The sequence below is a fragment of the Miniopterus natalensis genome, chromosome 13 (genome assembly GCF_054644295.1).
Source record: "Miniopterus natalensis isolate mMinNat1 chromosome 13, mMinNat1.hap1, whole genome shotgun sequence".
Classification (NCBI taxonomy): Eukaryota; Metazoa; Chordata; class Mammalia; order Chiroptera; family Miniopteridae; genus Miniopterus; species Miniopterus natalensis.
Genome location: NC_142093.1, coordinates 10,487,245 through 10,507,302, shown reverse-complemented (window position 1 = coordinate 10,507,302; position 20,058 = coordinate 10,487,245). Strand labels below are relative to the sequence as shown.

The window sequence follows — 20,058 nt, the reverse complement described above, 5'->3', positions numbered from 1 at the left end:
AATCTAATGTGTGTTATTAGCATGTTTCATTGGTTTGAAAAGACTTTTCATACCTTAACATCCCTGATATCAAGATACCTCATAGCCAGTGGCATCTTACAATTGCAGTTGGCCAGGCAGTGGTTGTGCTGGACTATTGTTTCCCGCGCATGTTGTGAACTTGGTCAGACCTACTTTTGGTACTGCACGTACCAAATTTTGCTTTAAAAAGCATTACTAACTCCTGTTTCCTACTAGATGAGGTTTTTTCATAGCACCACGGTACTTATCACTGTAACCCCAGCCTAGCTTTCACCTTCACTCCACACTGCTCCTCAGACCCCCTCCATCAGCAAGCCCTGGGTTCTTTTTTTTTAAAATATATTTTTTTATTGATTTCAGAGAGAGGAAAGAAGAGGGAGAGAGAGAGAGATAGAAACATCAATGATGAGAGAGTCATTGATCGGCTGCAGCCCACATCCCGGGCATGTGTCCTGACCGGGAATTGAACCCTGATCGCCTGGATCCTAGGTCGATACTCAGCCACTGAGCCACGCCCGGCTGGGCAGCCCTGGGTTCTTTTAGATATTGCCAAGGTGCCGCAGGAGCTGCACCACTTGACATTCCCACCAGCAGTGTACAAGGGCATCTGTTTTCCCACAGCCTTGCCAGCAGCATATGTTCTTACATTTATGAATGTTTGCCTATCTGATAGATGAGAAATATTATCGCCGTTTAGTTTTGATTTGCATTTCTCTTGTGTCGAGTAACGTGCATTTTGAGTGAGCAAAAGTAACACAGTTCTTGTCTTTGTTTTTGCTATTAGCTGTCACTGAAATCAATAACCCCTGACCCCTCTCCTCCAACAAAGGCCTCATATTTCAGATCCCAGCTAAAATATCCCCTCTTCTTTGATGCTCCGAATCTTTCAGTGAGGATTAACTGTTCTGCAGCTCCATGGCATGTTACATCCAGCTCACTCATGCCCTGAGGGATGCACCTTGGTTTCCTTCAGCTTTATATCCCCGTGACAACAGTGACTGGAAAATGATCGATGCTTACTTGGTATTTGTTGGATTCACTCAGTAATGATTTTAAATCAAATAGGCATGAGAAAGGATCTTTGGCTTGAACTCTAATCGAAAGCTTAAAGCTCCTGGATGTACTTACAACCTTATTGTTTTCCTTGATATTATTCCATGATTTTCTCAAGTGAAACAATCTTTGCAGTGAGGAAAATGAAGGTTTTCCATTTTTTCTTTTGGCTATGATAAATAAAAATACTTCTGATAAAAAGTGCAGCAACATTACATTGTTGTGTCATTACAAAGTACTCTAATTTTCAGAGTCGAAAAGAAATCTATAATATGCACAAACTCAGTGTCTAGTAATAATCGAAAGGCTCACCCAAAGCACTGTCCTATAAACCAGTGTTTTTATAACCAGTATGTTTGCCCTTATCAGGTAAAATATTTCTATAACTCTACACAAAAGTTTGTATAGAAACATTTTAATCTAAATGTTGTTTTCAAGTTTGTTAACTAAATGTCATACTTTGTTTAACTGATTACCAAGTAAGTGGTAGAGCAGTGGATAAGAAATATTTATCTGTTGCCCATAAGAAAATAAGAGTTTTTAATGGAAGTGATGAGACTGGAAATTGCAGCTATAATGATCCAACGCTAAATTATTTTACTTGTGTCCTCATGTAATACTGGATTTCTCATTTTTAAGAGATGGTTCCACTTCCATTTTAAAACAGGAAAGGTGTAGTGAAGGGTGTAGGGAGGGAAGTGAGAATGGCATTTAGGGTAAGAAATTGTTAATATTGAAGATTGGAATGACAGAGGACGGGGAGGTGGGTGACAAACAGAAACACTCCTTTCTCAGAAAAAATATGAGAGTGCATACAAAGATAGTAAGAGCCTCAGTGTTTTGAGGAAGGTATAAACAAATTGTGGTGTTTTTGCTCAGTGACTTGGGCAGCTGTTAGAATGATTAGAAATAAAGACCTTGTAGCAAAGTAATAAAACATTTAATAAAATGTTAAGTATAAAAACAGATTATATATTTTTACTACATTATACACATAATAACACAGAAACATTTGGAGGGAAATACAGAAAAATGAGAATTGTGGGAGAGAATTTGCATAATTTGCAATTTTATTATAGTTTTTTTAATAAATGTTATTATGCTATAAAAAATAAGGAGAAATGCAAAGAATGTGTTCAACTCAAGAGAAAAATAAAATAAAACAAAAATGGAGAAAAAAGAGCCAGCCCAGCTTTCACACAGTTCTTTAGTAAGTCACAGAATTGTTGAGCTGGAATTCTATCCCCAAAATTCTCAAACTTTTTGCTCTCAGGACCTCATTACAATAAAAAATATTGAGGACCCCAAAGGGCTTTTATTTCTGTGGGTTATATCTACCAATATTTTCATATTATAAATTAAAATTGATAAATTGAAAAGTATTTTTAAGTCATTGAAAATAACAATGATAAGCCTACTAATAAGTAACATATTTTAATGAAAAATTGCTATACATTCTAAAACCAAAAAATTTAACGAGAATGTCATTGTTTTATGTTTTTGCAGATCTCAGATTTGCTCAGTTGAAGACAACTGGTATCTCATATCTGCTTATCCATTCAGTCTGTTGTGATATGATGTTTTGGTTCAAATATAGAAAGAAAATCTGGCCTCACACAGATATGTAGTTGGAAAAGGGAGAAGTACTTTAATAGCTTTTTCAGATATTTGTGGATATGCCACATTGCCTCTGGAACACCCCACTGTACAATCATGAGAGAACGAGATTGAAAAAGTCAATAATGTGTTAGTATTATTATGAAAAAAGTTCTGGCTTCACAGACTTCCTAAAAATGTTTTTGGTACCTCCCAGGAGAGCCTCTGATGGTACTTCAAGAACCACTGCCCTTGAGAGATGAGAAAACTGAAACCAGAACGTTAAGTGATTTTCCCCAAAATCACATGGTTGATGGAAGACAGAGCACCGGGACACAGTTCTGGTTTCATTGCTCACGCTCTCAGAGGACTTCAAGTTACTCTCAGTATGACCTTAGGACAACTTTGGGAAACTGATCCTGAGCGTATTTATGAGGGTCTTCTGAGAGAGCAAATCTGATTGTTCCTTTTCATCTTGAAGATTAAAAGGAAATTAAACTCCATGATAGACAAACCAAGACTTTTTTAGAGAAAGTAGCATTAGGATTATAAGTGGATTTGTAAAAATGTAATTTTTAACAAATATAAGAAGATCCAGAAATACTAATTTAAACATTACATTTATAATAAATGATATGATACATTTAATTTGTTTACCACCTCTTACTAGGTAAAAAACTTCCTAGCATCTTTTTTGTCAGTAATTTGAAGTAGACACTTTTAATTTCATTTTGGCTTGTAGCAGTTACTTACATATCTATAATAAGAGGCATGTTCCACGTCTGGGCTTCCATTCAGAAGTTAGCGACTTGCTGGTTTTGTTCTTAACTTGTTCACTCGTTCCTCCCCGACCTCACTGAGGTCTCAGAAACGTTGGTGACTTGGGTGCCTGAGATGAAAAACACTGGAAATCTTTAGCTTACTTGAGTAGCTGTTTCTCAAACCTCACCATCAGTGCAGAGCTGTACAGAGAGGGCCTTCGGATGGTACCTTCATACTGTGTTCACCCTCCGGCTGTGTTTCAGACCTTCCCCGCCCCCAGTCAGTGGCCTTCAGTATCTGTCCTGACCCTGAGACTTTTCTTCATATTTCATCTTTTTCAGGTTTTTATTGCAAAAGCCTCTTTCGTGCTCTGCCATCTATTTTATCTTTCCCCCCCCCCGCTTCCCTACTTACCAGTTTTTTCTTTTAAATATTATTTTCAATAAGAATGACTTCCAGTTTATATAGAGTGAAATCACGATTCTCATGGCTGCCAAAAAGATACCCAGACTTAAGTGTGTGTGGTCACAAGTGTTTGCATGATGGGACCATTGTTGGAAGGACCGTGGTGGATCAGGTGAAAATCCTGGAGGTCCCTGACCTCCTGATGAAACACCACACTGCCTGCTTGCCTTGTTTCCCAGTTGTGTCGAATATATTAATGGTAAAAGTCATAGTTATTTGACTTATTTTGCCAGTAATAAACTGGCAAAGTATTTGTCAGCTCTAACCAATTTTATCTTTTCTAGCTTTTTTTCTGAAATAAAGTATTTTAAAGTTTAATGGGGACGCACCACATTTTTTATACTGTTTTCACTTTAAGTGGTGGGACTGAGAACGCAGTTACTTGGGGGAGAGAGATGAAATTTGGGTGTCTTTTGGCTTTACCCTACCTACCCCTAGTACTCAGTGTCTCCTCACTCCTCAGCCTTTGAATGGTGGGGCCAGGGCTTGGAAAAGACCTGCTTACTGGACTATGCATCTCATGGTCCTGTGTTTGCCCTTTCACTTTGCTCATCTTTTGGAATAAAGTTTTTTGTGTGTGTTTTTTTTAAACATATCTTTATTGATTCCAGAGAGAGGAAGAGAGAGGGAGAGAGAGATAGAAACATCAATGATGAGAAAGTCATTGATCAGTTGCCTCCTGCACGCCCCCTACTGGGGATCGAGCCCGCAGCCCGGGCATGCCTTGACCGGGAATCGAACCCTGATCGCCTGGATCCTAGGTCAACGCTCAACTGCTGAGCCACACCCGGCCGGGCCCTCCTTCTTGGAACTGGAAAGGTGTTTTGTGTGTTAGAGAAAATAAAAAGAAAATTCATTAACTTGAAATACTGTCGAGCATTTGTTCTGTCTACATCAATCTGACTATGTTTTTCTAGATTGTTTTCTAACTTTCTGTGTCTGCATGGGACGTAATTTTAGCAGTGTTTCCCATATAGTGGAAGCTTACAAGGTGTTTGTTTAAGAGACAGATATAAAGATAGGACAGAAAAATGCAGTCCAGCTAGGGAGATGGTATAATGGAGGGAGTACTGTGACGGGCATTTGGGTAGTTAGGTTCTAATGTCATCCTTCTTATAACTCTCTCTGTGACCTGATCAAATCACCTCACTATTTGGAGCTTCAGTTTTCCCTTATGTCGATGAGAAGGTTATTACATGATGTTTAAGAGTGTTTGCCCCTCTTGTTGGTATATATGCGACAATTACTTATTAAATGCCTGTTGTGTGCCCGGCACTGTTATGAATGCTGGAAATGTGGTAGACACCCTGACAGCCTTAGCTCCTGTTCTCATCGATGTTTCATAGTCAGGTGAGGGATGGCTGCTCCCCACTGCGTAGCGGGAATAGCAATTGGAAGGATATCTGGGTTCTAGTCCCACTCTGTGTCTGATTTGGGCAGGACCTTTACAAGCTATTTAAATGCTATGTTCTTTTATTTTCTCATCCGTAATATGAAGAGAGTAATACCTAACGCATTTACCGTATACAGTTGTTTTAAGACCCAGATAAAATAACGCATGTGGAAGTGCACTTGAATATAGGAGTAGTGTGTAGTTATAGTGTGTAGCAGTGTCTGTGGTAATTAAAATAATTTATTTTTCAGTAAAATTCCACATGTAATTCATTATAACGTGGCTGGGAGAGTCCTAAGTTAACTTAATCTTGGAGTTCAGAGGTATTTGAAAAATATAAAGTATATTTGTTTTTCTTCTCTTCACAGAAAAAGATAATGTTAAATATGTTTTTAGACACCCTGATGGCCGATCCGCCTCCGCAGTGCCTTGTCTGGCTGCCTCTCATGCACAGGCTTGCCCATGTTGAGAACGGTAAGCAGAACTTGTCCCGTTCGTTCCTTGTGCTGTAGGAAGTGTGTGAACTGAGAGTATTTGTAATGTCCTTAGCTATTATGATTGACATTATAATTGATATTTGCTGGCACTCTTATCATTTGAACTTGTGATTTTAGCTTTCAAAAGAAGAATATTTATTTTTCAGAAAAAGAAGTGGTGGGGGTCTTATTACTTAGATAGGATATCAAGAGGTTGCAGTGTCATAAAACTTTGTGGTTCAAACTCTAGGCTTTTCCCCTGAGATTCCAGGTGGTGGTTTTTGGCTTGAACCCGCCTGATTTAGTCATGGCTACTTTTTTCCTTTAATTTATAAAAATCATAGGTCTAAAAAATTGGACATATTCAATATCAACCACTAAAACTTATAATTGTTTTTGAATCATTTGAAGGAAAGTAGCTAAGGTAGAACTTAGTACTGGGTTTCACACATCTTCAGTTTTTCCTTTACTATTTTACCTTGAATTACTCTCAGTGTCCTTCTCAGTAATTTGGCGTAAACCTTTGTTTCACTTGGAATTGAAATGGCACTTATCTCTTAGTAACTTCTTAATTTTTTTCTGCTATTGCTCTCAGTTTATCTCCTTGTTTAGGGTCTTAGTTTGTTAAAGGGAAGGCTATTTTCTAAGGTGGTTCAAAGAATTTTTCCTTAATTTATTGTCTTTCTCTTTAATTCTAATAAATGGCTGGTTAACTTACTAGGAGAAATCTTGGAGTCTTCAGTTCTAATTTTGTTTTCACTTTTTTTTTTTAATCTTAGTTTTTCTACTGTATTGACTTTATTCCCCAAATGAGAATGATTTTTTTCTCTCTCTTATCCCATTCCTTCTCCACTGCCCTTCTCTCTCCCGTTTCCTTCTGCAAGTCTTCCATCCCGTCGAGTGCTCCTATTGCCGGTGTGAGAGTATGATGGGTTTCCGGTACCGATGCCAGCAATGCCACAACTACCAGCTCTGCCAAAATTGCTTTTGGCGTGGCCATGCCAGTGGTCCTCACAGCAACCAACACCAGATGAAGGAGCATTCTTCTTGGGTAATTGCTTTGTGTTTCAGTCTTTGTCTCCAACTATTGATCTATTTCACCAGAAACAGCACTTGGGCCTATTTCCGGCTAGATGCCTACAAATGAGGATGTGGTGTAATAAGATCTTAATGCTGACATTTAGGACTGGTGTTGCAAATACGTTGTGCTTCATCACTTGATTTTAAAAGCAGAATTTTTGAAGTTCCAGGATGGAGATACTATTACACCTGAAATGGCCCTCTTTTATTCAGTAAAATGGAATGTTACAGTGCTCCCTCTCCAAAGTAAAAAGCGAGTTTCTTCTTATTTTAAAATCATACAACTCTATGAGCTTTAAGTAAAGATTTAAAGTTCTTTTTTTTCAAGCAAATTTTCTTAATGTTTATAGTGTTGCAAAGAAAGCTGTATGAAATAAAGGAGTTAGATTTTTGCCTCTCTAAGATTGGGAAAATACTGTATTTTACAGTTGCTACATTGGTGTCCTTAGTTTCAAAAGTAGTCTTTTAAATAACACTGTTTAGGTGGAGGTTGATGTCTGATTTTTATGTTGTGTTTATAAATCATGTAACAAACTTAGTATTGATAATTTTTTTCCCCTTTCCTCCAATTTATTTTCAGAGTTTTTACCATTTTCTATAGTTTTTATTTGTTAGTGGGTTTGCTAAAGGGTAGAAAAAACATATAGGGTTATTAGTATAATTCAGGATCAAAGTTGTTAAGCATGGTCATTCTACTGGACTTTAAGTATTAAGTAACAAAAAAAGTTTTTTGTTCTTTTTTCTAGTTAGCTTTCTTAAAACTCAACCAATAAAAAAAGCAAGTAAATTTATATCAGGGGTTAGTTGTGTTTTTTTTTAAAAAAAGAGCAAACTTCAACTCAGGTATATACACTTTATTTCCTACATCCCTGAGAATGTGTTAGAGATAATTTCTTTTTTTATTAGATAGATTTTCAGTTACAGTTAACCATAAAATTTTATTTAAATGAACATCCTATTCTGGGTCTTGTTATGCTGTAAATTCCAGTATTTTTTTGTTTGAGGAGTTATTTTAAATGTTTTAACTTGATTGTGAGAAAACAATTGGACTTGCTAGTAGCCCCTGAATTGAACATATGTACTCCCACCCAGTGTGGGCCTTTCCAGCAGGGACTAGAGCCTCGACGTTTGTGGCTCTGGGAGCTGGGGGAATGTGTGCTCTGTGGCCTTTGCAGATCCCAGGAAACAAGGGAGGGGAAGAGGCTGAGCCAGGCATGTTCGTTACTTCTCTAAAACCAACCAGTCTGATTGGGAGAGGAGTGAGTAAGGGCAGAGAGTGTCCTGGTGGAGTCCCACAGAGGTGACCCAATTAAGCTCACTTCCTTTCCTTTCTTCCTATTAATTATGGTAAAATATGCATAACTCTTAACCCTTTCTTGATATGCACAGAGGCTAGAAATAAACCTATCTCCATTCTCTGCACCCACCCTCCGTGCCTTGCATTCAAATCTCTGCTTACCCTCGTCTTCACTTTACCAAGAGGACTTTGACTGATTCTCCCTTGGTTACTCTATGGCAGCAAGAGAGAGATTATACAACGTATACAGACACAGTTTGTTAGTAGATTGCCTCAGGAGAGGCAGTTACATAACTCAGTGGATGCTGTGAAAATTTCACCTTTCTTCCCAGTAGATGGCAGACTTCACCTCTGAACAGTTACTTATTCTTTTCTTTAAAATCTATAAATGAGGAAGTATTTGGATTTATTTAACAATCTCTGTTAATATTATTACTTTAAAAAAATAAATGTCTTCTGTAGCTGTTTGGGCAGTAGTGATATTAAACCATTTTCTTTAAGAAGTCAGAACAAATTGTGTTGTTGTAGACCTGGAACAATTAAGATTGTTGGCTTCCCTTTTTGCCAGAAAACTCTAAAAACAAAACATCTTTGTGACCCTGGAGTGTATAGCATCTTCCTAGACGTGATACTAAAAGCATGAGCAGCCTTGCCGGCATGGCTCAGTGGTTGGGCAACGACCTATATATGATCCAGGAGATCACAGTTCAGTTACTGGTCAGGGCACATGCCTGGGTTGCAGGCTTGATCCCCAGGAGGGGCATGCAGGAGGCAGCTGATCAGTGACTCTCTCATCATTGATGTTTCTCTCTCTCCACCTCTCCTTTCCTCTCTCTGAAATCAATAAAGATATATTTTTAAAAAATAAAAAATAAAAATAAATAAAAGCACAAGCAACAGAAGAAAAACAGATAAATTGAACTTTGTTAAAATTAGAAACTTTGCTGCTTCAAAAGATACCGTTAAGAAAGTAAAAAGACAACCCACTGAAAAGGAGAAGCTATTTGCAAATCATATCTCTGATACGGGACTTGTATCCAGAATTATAAGGAACTCTTACAACTCAACAATAGCAAAAACACCAGGTAACCCAATTTAAACATGGGCAGAGGCAAAGTAGAATGATGGTTACCAGGAGCTGGGGTGAGGGGGAAAAAAAGGGGAATTGTTGTTTAGTCAGTATAGCGTTTCAGATTTACAAGATGAAAAAGTTCAGGAAATCTGTTTCATAATAGTGTGAATAAACTTAACACAATTAAACTGTACATCTAAAGAACTTAATAAACCAATGGACAGAAATGATTCAATGACATGGAAGCATGGATCAGACTGACGAATCTCAGAGGGATGGAAGTGGGGCGGAGGGGGAGAGAGTAACCAAAGAACTTATATGTGTATATGCACAAGCCAAGAACACAGTGGTGTGAGGGACTGGGGAGGGCGGTGGGGCAGGGAGGAATGGCTCAATGGGGAGAAGAAGGGACTGTAATATTTTGAACAAAAATTTTAAAAAATAATAATAAAATTAAATTTTAAAAAATGATTAAGATAGGTTTGATCCCTCATTGGTGCATGTACAGGCGGCAGCCGATAAGTTTCACATTGATGTCTCTCCTCTCTCTCAAATAAAATTTTTAAAGAACATATCCTCAGTTGAGAATTAAAATAGTTAAGATGGTAAATTTTATGTCATGTATTTTTTACCACAATAAAAAAATAAGGTAAGTTAATTGGGGGGGAAATGAGCAAAGAATCTGAATAGACATTTTCCAAACAAGATTTACAAGTGGCTAATAAGCACGTGAAAAGATCTTAACATAATTAGTCACTAGGGAAATGCCTAATCAAAACCACAATGAGATAGCACTTCACACCCACAAGGATGACTAAAATAAAAAGACTTGACAGTGCCATGGCTGATGTGGCGCAGTTGGTAGGAGTGTCGTCCCGTGCACTGAAAGGTTGCAGATTTGATTTCCAGTCAGGACACATACTTTTAGGTTGTGGGTTTAATCCCCAGCCCCCAGCGGGGAGGCAACTGATCAATGTTTCTCTCTCACATCCTTCTCTCTCTCTCAAAATCAATGAAAATGTCCTCTGTGAGGATTTTAAAAAAAAAGGGACTAACAGTGATAAGTGCTGATGAGAATGTGAGGAAACAGGAACCCTGATACACTGCTGAGAAATGAATGTAATAGTGGACCATGGAATGTAGGTTGTTTAAAGAGAGAAATGAGGCCGTGAGGGAGATACGGGACTTATTGAAGATAGCAGGCTCAGTGGAGTATAGGTCCCTCTGAGGTTGAAGCACTGTTGAAGGTAAGATACTAGGAGGCGGCTAGAAAGATAGTTGGTATGAGAGTGGGGTGCTCAAAATTATGATTTTTACATGATGTCGACTGATTGGCAATAAAATGTACTGTGATGTGACTGTGAAACTGGTGGCCAGTGTAGAGTAGGGGAAAGCTTGCTGAAGGAGAGGGGCTCAGTGAAGTCCAGTGTGTAAGTTTCCTAGGGCTGCCATAAGAAATTACCACCTATTTGGTGGCTTAAAACAAACTTATTCTCTCACAGTTCTGGATACCAAAAGTTTGAAATCAAGATGTTTAGTGTAGCTTACATCTGTTTGTAGTAGTGCGTGTTCTCCAGAGAAATGGGACCAAGAGGAGATACATAAATATAAAGAGATTTATTATAAGAAATCAGCTCACGTGATTCTGGAGGCTGACAAGTCTTAAGATCTGCAGGTTGAGTTGGCAAGCTGGAGACCAAGGAGAGCTGAGGGTGTAGTTCCAGTCTGAGTCTGAAGGCCTTTGACCAGAAAAACTGATCGTGTAGTTTTGGTCCCAAGACCAGCAGGCTTGAGACCCAGGAAGAGACTGTATCCAAGTCTGAAGGCAGGAGAAAGGACAATGTCCCGGTTCAAACGTAGGCAGGGGGAATTCTGTCTTACTCAGGAGAGGTTCAGCCTTTTTGTTCCATTTAGGCTTTCTACTGATTGGGCAAGGCCCACCTGTATTAGGGAGGGAAATCTGCTTTATTCATTCTACTGATAATCTCATCCAAAAACACCCTCATAGGAACACTCAAAATAATGTTTGACCAAATATCTGGGTAACCCATAGCCCAGGCAAGCTGACAAATTAGCTGTCACATCATCTTGGCCTTTTCCAGCTCCTGGTGGCTGTTGGCATTCCTTGACTTGTGGCTACTGCGCTGCCTCGTTGGTGATATTGCCTCTTCCTCTTCTCTCTGTTCTCTGTGTGTCTGTCTTACAAGGATACATGATTGTGTTTGGGGCCCACGAAGATAATCCAGGAAAAATTTTTGCTCTCAAGATTCTTAATCACATATTTAACCATTAAAGATAATATTCACTTATTTTCCACATATGATAATATTATCAGGTTCCAGAGATTAGGATGTGGACATATGTTTTTTGGGACCACCATTCAACCCACTACAGCTCATGTGTTGGAAAGGTCTACTTTGTGGATGTGGGAGTCAGCAAGAGTTATGACAGTAGTAATGTTGGACTCCACTGTGGAGGGATATTTAGGGTTTGAGTCTGATGACATTCAAAACTAGTTTTAAAGAAAAGGGGAAAGGATCTGAGAATGGCAGTGAGGTTTTAAGAGGACATCTCCTTCACCTGGAGATGGAGATGTTTGAGAGGTGTGAGAGAGAAAGCAGCTGCCGCTTGAATGGCTTCAGGGGAAACACTTAAGATATTCTCAGCTGAAGAAGGGGTTGTGCTGATGGGAGACCATGAAGACAAGTAGAAGGGATTTGGGAGTTAAGGATTAGTGGGCGATGGGGTCATGTCACGGGATGTGCAGAGCCTTATGGGAATGAGAATCCAGCAGGAATCCTGGATTTCTTATGAAACAAGCATAACCTCCGATAAAAGTTGTGCTGGAATTGGCTCCAGATAGTCTCCAAGGCAGATCACAGTGCTGCCGCTGTGAGAGTTGATTTGAAGGGGGCTTTGCCAGGAGCTTGCAGAACTCTGGCTTCCTCTCTTTACTCCTGTCGGGGTGGTATGAAGGTCTGGGGAGAAGTGCCCTGAAGTTCTTCCGACCCACAGCTACGCTGACTGCTTCACTGGCGAAGGCCCTCCCTCTGAAATGATGGACTTCCCAGGGTCATCCGAGAGAGAGAAGGAACAGGCTAGAGGCGTCCTGACGGCATTTATCAGCGTTGTCAATAGGCTGATTGGTATGTTTTAAATATTGCTCTTTTTAGCATCTGAACATTGTCCCCATTCGACTGTGGTATTTGGATGTACTATTGATTCTTAAACCCATTTACAGCTGCAAAAGTGCTGAGTTAGAAGGCAGACCATTTGAAATGGACCCAGCTGTTTAAAAAGATGGATGCTTACTGAAGACAGTAGTGGTGTGTAGCCTATGAAACAATAAGGCATCTTTTTCAGCAGTAGCCTCATTATTCTTAGAGCAAAGAGATGACAGGAAGGTTTTCCATTGCGGAGAAATATATGACTTCACCCAGACCAAGCATTTCTTCAAATGAGCAATTTCCTCTAGCATTTGTCACTTAGCCACAGCCCTTTCTCCAGCTTTAGATCTTTTTTGATTCTTACAGGTGGCCAGCAGAGCTGAACTGGAGAATGTGCACCCACTTCCATGTGTGGGAGGACTAGGGGTCTCTGTGACCCAGCACTGTGAACTGCTTGTCTGTTTCTACATGAACTCAAATTTATCTGTGATGGTTACCTGCTTATCTAGTACTTTGTGAGATCTATAGATTCTGGTTTAGGGTAGAACTGTTTCTCTAAATAAATTTAATATATGTGTATTGCATGCTCATTACATCTTATCTTCATTGAGTGACTACGAAATGTCCAACTGTGGAACATTCCTGCGTTGTTTATTAATTGAACCTTTTGATTACCTGCGATAAAGCAGATGTTATGTTCCCTGGCATTCTCTCCTGGGCTCTTGTCTTGTCTTGTAGTGCCCTCTCTCTGAATGTTTTGACGCAGTTCCAGGTTTTAGATGACCCCCTGGACACTGATAAATTTCTGCAATTTCTACTTCCAGCCCATGCTTTTTGTCTAAGTTAAGGCTCCCGTATTCAGTGGTCTTGTGGACATTTCCATCTGGAAATCTCACTGGCTTTCCTGCAATACATGGTTCTAATAATTTTTCAGTCAGTTTCTTGGACTTCTAGGTAGGTAACTGTATCATCTATAGGAAACAACTTAGTCATTTTCCAGTCATTACACCTTTTTTTTTTTTTAACCTCTTTGTATTGGCAAGAGCTTCTAGAGAAGTGCTTCCAAAAATTGCCTGAAAAGAATCATCTGGGCTGCTTCTTAAATATATAAAGTACCAGGCCTCTTTTCCTGGGAATTATAGCTTAGTAGGTCTGGATTGAGGCAAAGGAATCTGCTTTGCTTTTTGTTTTTTAAACAAGTACCGCATGAGTTTTTTATCTTCAGACAAGTTTGGGAAACACTTTCAGAACAGCGCTAGATGATCATGGTGGTTGTCTTTGGTTGCTGGCTGGTGTATCTGTATAGTGTATGCTTTTGCTGGCTCTGTTGCTGCCTTGATGTATAGCAGTGTTTGTAACGCGCTGGAGTTGTTGCGTGCCCAGGGGTAGCCACACGGGTCAGTCTAACCAGGCAAAGGGTTTTCTGCCCTGGTATTCCTTCAGTAAACATGTCTAGTGCCTGTTATGTTCCAGGCCCCGCAGAGTGCTGCTGTACCAAGAGCACACGGCAGGTCTTGATTTTCCAGCCCTCGCGCTCCCTAACCTCTAGCCTTTCCTGGGACTCTGGCTGCCTGTGAACATACTTCCACGGTGCTCGTGGGCTCTGCCCCTTGTAGTTGATTAGACCCTTTGCCCAAACCTAACGTATTGGTCACACTTCTCCCTCATTCTATCCTGTTGTGCAGTCTGTTACTTCACTTGAGCCAGAGACCTCTGCTCAGTGCATGCTCGAAGCAGCTTCTAAACCAGAGATGATTTATAACACACTGAAGTTCACTCTGGTGGAGTAGTGTTCTGAAAGCGCTTACAGTTATGCCTTTGATCTGGGACTTTCATTTGTGTCTTTCACTCAGGCAGCACTGTAACAGTATTGGACTATCTGCAGTTGCTTTTTCCACCCTATTTTCTTACTTTCATGCCTTTGAATCTGTTATTCTAGCTTCCTTCACCTCCTCCCCTCCCCATCCTCCCAGCTTTCCCCCGCCCACCTCTTTGTAGCCTCTGGGATTCATATATTGCCTCCAGGCTTTCAGTAAAGCTTCATAGCTTTTCACTAGAAAGGTCTTATATTGCTTAGATTAATTCTTGTAAACTTTACATTTGTTGCTGCTGTTGCAAATGGTGCCTTTTCTCCTACAGTTCCTTTGAGATATAACTTACATGCAATAAAATGCACCTACTTTAAGTATATAATTTGATGAGTTTTGGCAAATGTATATAGTCATGAAAATGGTATCTTTCTGGAATTATGTACCTGAACAGTTTGTTGCTGGTGTACAGAAATGCAAGTTACTTTTGCATTTTAATCCACTATATAGTCATCTTCCTTAACTTGCTCCTAAATTCTGATAATTTATACTCAGATTCTTTTGGATTTTCTATAATAATTCTATCACCTGCAAATAGTGATCGTTTTCTTTGTTTCCTCCCTCTCCCACTCCTTATACTTTCAAACATTAATCATACTTTTTTCCCCCTTTTGGTCTTATTAATGCTGGCTAGAACCTCTAGTGCAATATTGAATAGAAGTAAGTTTAGAGGAGTGACATTTAAAAAAAGGAACAAGGTAATATGAAGAAAGGACCAAATTGAACTTCTAGAAATAAAAATATTAAGGTTAAGCTCAATTGAGGGGTTAAATAGCAAATTAGAGACAGCTACACTAAAAATTAGGGAATGGAAAATAGATCTCAAGAAATTAACTAGGATGGAGAATGTTGAACACAGATATAGGGAAATGAAAAATGTGAAAGGTGATTAAAGGATTGGAAGAATAAAATGAGAATATCAACCGAGAATTCTGTACCTACCTCATCTGCTCAAGAGCAAAGAAGAAATAAAGATACAGTTTCAGCAAAGGCTTAATGGGTTTGCCACCAATAGACCGTTGCTGAAGGACCTAATAAAGGATATACTTTGGGGAAAAACATTAATTGAAGCAGTAAGGAAGAAATGGGATACAAGAAGAAATGGTACACAGTGGAATTGGTAAATGTGAATAAATTTAAGTGTCTTGTATAGAATAATAATACCTAATTTTGGTGGGCTTAAAATAAGCTGCAGCTGAAATACTGATGAGCTATGACATGAACGTAGTTGAGGCATGGTTAGAGTTACTGGATTTTAAGTTAGGGCGAGAGTACAGCTGCTAAGATTGTGGTCAGTGTTCATGTTCAGACAGCTAGAGGGGGTTCCTGACTCACCTGAGGGTTTAATAGGCTTATGTTTCAGCTCAGATCCCCTCAAATGGTGGCTTGATGCTCAGGATGATATAATCAGAGTAATTTGAAGTGAACATGACAGGAATGGCCTTCAAGGCACCAACCCTGAGCTTTTCCCATTAGACTGTTGTGCTCCCAAGTGTCAGGGCCTATCAGCATGTACCCTGAGCTGAAGACTGTGCTTTGCAAGGAATTAGCTCCCAGCTGATTGAAAATATAGTCATCCGCGCTCAAAAGAACTTTTTCCCCCGAATGTCTTAATGCCCGGTCCACGGGAATGTGAGGAAAACAAGTTTCAACCCTGGCGCAGGACACAGTGCAGTGGTTACAGCGTAAGCCATCTCCCGCCCTCTACCTTGGAGTCTGCCCCTCAGTTGGAAACTCTGTGTCCCCACTCCCACCTCAGTTGCGATTCCCCTTTATGACCCTCATTGTGGTACTTGGTGACCCTAGTCTATTTCTGACTCCTTGCAAGAATGTCTCACCATCCAGGCTGTCTCTCCCAATCCCTGTATGTTCTTTCTCTGAGTAATTTTACCTGTTGAGAGGCTGTGTTGTACCATGAAAAAATGATGATGGGCCTATTTATGTAAGCTTTAGTTTTCACACCTATAAAATTGAGACCATTAACATCTAATTCATAAGAATACTGGAGGATTAAATGAGCCCAGGTATGTGTACAAAGCAGCGATCAGGTGCCTGACACTAATTTCTTAATAAACGTTACTGCCATTTCAGGGGGTAAAAGTGAAACCACTGGAAGATTCTACTTGAAGACTATAGTTGCCAAAAAAGGAAATTAAAATGATAAAAATAAAACAAAACCTAAAATGTAGATAAGAAAGGATAAAAGTAACAGGAAAAAATTAAAATAATGATATAAGCTATAAGAATAAATAAAATATATTAATAGTAAATTAAAATAACTAAGAGATGCATATATATATATATTTTTTTAATATATCTTTATTCAGAGAGAGGAAAGGAGAGGGAGGAGAGAGAGAAACATCAGTGATGAGAGTCATTGATCGGCTGCTCCTGCACGCCCCCCAATTGGGGATCAAGCCCACAGCGCATGTGCCCTGACCGGGAATTGAACCCCGATCACCTGGATTCTAGGTTGATGCTCAACCACTGAGCCACGCCTGGCCGGGTGAGATGCATATATTCTTTATGGACAAGAATTTATAACTTTACTGAAAGACATTAAAGAAGGCTTAAATGTATGAGGAAATAAATACATTCATAAAGATGTCATTTCTTTCAAAAACTACCTATCAATTTGATCAGTTCCCATCAAAATCCCAGTAGGGTTTTTTGTGGGAAGTGACAAGCTGATTTTAAATCTTAGTGGAATTATAAGGGTCAGGAACAATAAAGACACTCCTAGAGAGAATACGTTTGGGGCTCTGATACTACCTGAAAAGAGACTAGGAAGCGACAGCAACTATGTCATGCGACGCTGGCACAGGGATAGAGAGTAGTAGGACATTATGGGCCGTTTATTAAAAGATCCTGAGGCAGTTGATTTTCTGTATGGAATAAAATTGGATTCTTTCCTCATGCCTTCCAAAGAAGGCAGTTCTAAGTAGATTGAGAATAAAACTTCAGAAGACAATATGGAACGCTCTCTTTCTGACCTCAGAGAGGGAAATATTTCTTAAGATACAGAAAACAAAATATAAAGGAAAAGATTACTAACCTGGGACTAATGTTATATCTAAAGATGACTTCGTAAAGAACAGGGAGACGGAAAAACAGGCCTTAGAGTAGTTGTTTGCAAGTCATAACTTTCGTAGGATTAACATTCAGAAGTTATAAAGAACTCTTAGAGGTCACTAAGAGAAAGGCAGCCCACTATGCCAAAGACAGGAACAGGAATTTCACAGACGAGACACAAATGGCCTATAAACACAGGAAAAGATGCTCAGTCTTTTTAGTAACCAGGGAATTAGAAATTAAAACCACATACGACTTGATTTATCACCCACCAGACTGGCAAACGTTAAAATGTCTGTCAATAACAAGGCTCGGCGAGAATGTGGAAAGTCAGGAAGTCTCACGGCCGAGGAGAGTGGAAGTTAGTGCAGCCACTTTGTGAAAACAAGTTGGTGGTGCCTAGTAATTGAATGTGCCCAACTCATGACCCAGTGATTCCTCTCTTAAGAAATTCTTACATATGGCCCCCAGGAGTCACGGACAAGAAAGTCTATAGCAGCAATATGAACGAGGGAAAAATGGAAACAACCCAGTGTTCGTCAGCAGTGGAATGAATGTATAAATTATATGATTAAGTAATGAAGTACAATCAAACTGAAAAATGAATGAATTACACTTACATACGTTAGTATGGATGAATTGTAACATAATTCTGAGTGAAAGAAGGAAGTTGCAGGGAAAAAAAAGTAAGTATAGGTTTTAAACATGTATTAAATGAATCGTGTTATTTATATACAGTTGCTAATGTAATAAAATGAAGGAAATGGTTAATACAAAACCCAGGACACTGGTTACCAGGAGGATCTGGCATGGTGGGAGTGGGCCGTATTAGGAAGGGCCCACGGCGAGGCTTCAGACTCACTATAATGTTCTGTTTCTCAGGAATAATAGTAGGTAGATGGATACATGTTTTATAGTGGTTAAACTGTACCTGTATGTTTTATACACAGTGATATATCTTTTAATTGTAAAAATATATAGTTTAAAATTTTAAAGATGGTTGGAAATGTTTTGAAATTGGGTGAAGTAGATTGAGGGTATTGAAAATGCACAAAAATTGAAAATCAGCACCTAAAAGTGTTTGGAGGAGATTTAATTTTCTAGGTTAAGGCCTCTCCATATAGCAGTTTTAGAGTTTGAGTGAGGGGGAGGTACAGAGACCTAAAGGAGCTTTCTGGCACAGTAGCATAAATGCAGTGTGGGAGCCACCAGTCCCTAGGCCTGATTGCTTTTCTTCCTGCTCACTCCCTTTGCTGCCATAATATTTAGTGACTGACTGCTAAGTCTGGGCGTTGTCCTAGGGGCCAGGCAGCCAGAAGAGGTAATGCCCCAGTCTTGGCGCCCACAGCAGTTTTTGAAGCTTGCTTACAGCCTTGTTACTGTTAGCCTCCTAAACTGACTCCACAGTGAAATTCGATTCAGGTCTGTATCATAATTCAGTCTTCGAGATCTTTTTAAGGAAATCACTTATTTACATATTTAGACAACCTAATTGAATGTGCATCTTTGAATTTTTCAGGGTAATACCCTTTTTTGATTTGGTGCTAGCCCATAGTTAATATTCTAATTCCTGTATATATTTATTTCTTACTTTTTTCCTTACCTACATATCAAGCCTCTTTTGATGTACTCTAATTATTTAGAATTGACTTTCCTGTATTGATTTTACCTTTCTATCTATATTTTTGAGGCTTGAAATTGGATCTAATCTTAAACCTTGACTTCAAGTAGAATTTTCAAAAGCACAACAGGCATACTGCTGGAGAGTATTAGGTGGGGCAAAGGGAAACATTTTTTATTTTAACAGTCATGTAGTTATTTTAATGTTTATTGTAAATTATATGTATGGAACCTGTGATTTCAGGCCGTTATTACTCAGGATGCAGCTAGGAGTCTATGTGATAATCCATCTCGCATAGACTGCATGAATTAATGGCCCAGGTGGTTCCCAGATAGAGCAAAAAGTCATGAAATTAACACATGGATTACAGATGTTGTGTTTAGTTGTAAAGGCAAATTTAGATACTCTCTGTCCTCTGATTGTCTCCTTGTATCATAACTCTCAAAAACTAAGACATATGTGGTTTGGTCAGGTAAAAAGCAATCTAGAAAATTCATCTAGGCAAATAATTTGTTCAAATAACATATTCTGTTGTAGGACAGGTTCTGGAAATACACAAATGAATAAAATGTAGATCCTACCCCTCAAGAGCACCAGTCTAACAGAGATAGGCTCTGTAAATTAAAAATGCAATATAACATGGGGAGTGCACCAGTGGGAAGCCTTACATGGTAAATGGGTAGCTTGGAAGGGTGGGTGCTGACATGTGGAGCAGTGAGGAAGAGAGGCCTGCAAGCAGTCTTGAGAGCTGAGCAGAAAGTTTCCAGAGAAGCAGACCAGGGAAGGCAGACCTCAGAACGACAAGTGCCAAGATGCAGAGCGCTGGGAGACCCGGTGTGGCATTCACCTGAGCAGCTTGTCACTTACGCTAGTGCGAAGGGAAGGGTGAGAGAGGCGGGAGCCAGGTGTGAAAGCCATGGATAAGATGGCGTTGACTTAGATCGAATTCTGCAGATTATTGCCAGCCTCTGGAAGATTTAAGCAGAAGACTGATGTCTGGGGGGCAGTGTAGACTATGGATTAGAGGAGGAAAAATCAGTCACAGTCAGTCACTGGGCAAAGGGACAGTAGACGGCTGTTGGGGGGGGGAGGGTTCAGAATTTCGGCTTTGTTTA

The 20,058-nt window shown here is 39.5% G+C and overlaps 1 protein-coding gene across 1 annotated transcript in view; it reads left to right on the top strand.

The window, feature by feature from the left end:
• Positions 1-20,058, top strand: part of DTNB (dystrobrevin beta) — a 136,232-nt gene that overhangs the window by 45,188 nt on the left and 70,986 nt on the right. Inside the window, exons 7-8 of the mRNA XM_087823408.1 lie at positions 5,659-5,764; positions 6,651-6,817. Of these exons, the coding sequence (XP_087679534.1) occupies positions 5,659-5,764; positions 6,651-6,817 (273 nt within the window). The remainder of the gene's footprint in view (positions 1-5,658; positions 5,765-6,650; positions 6,818-20,058) is intronic.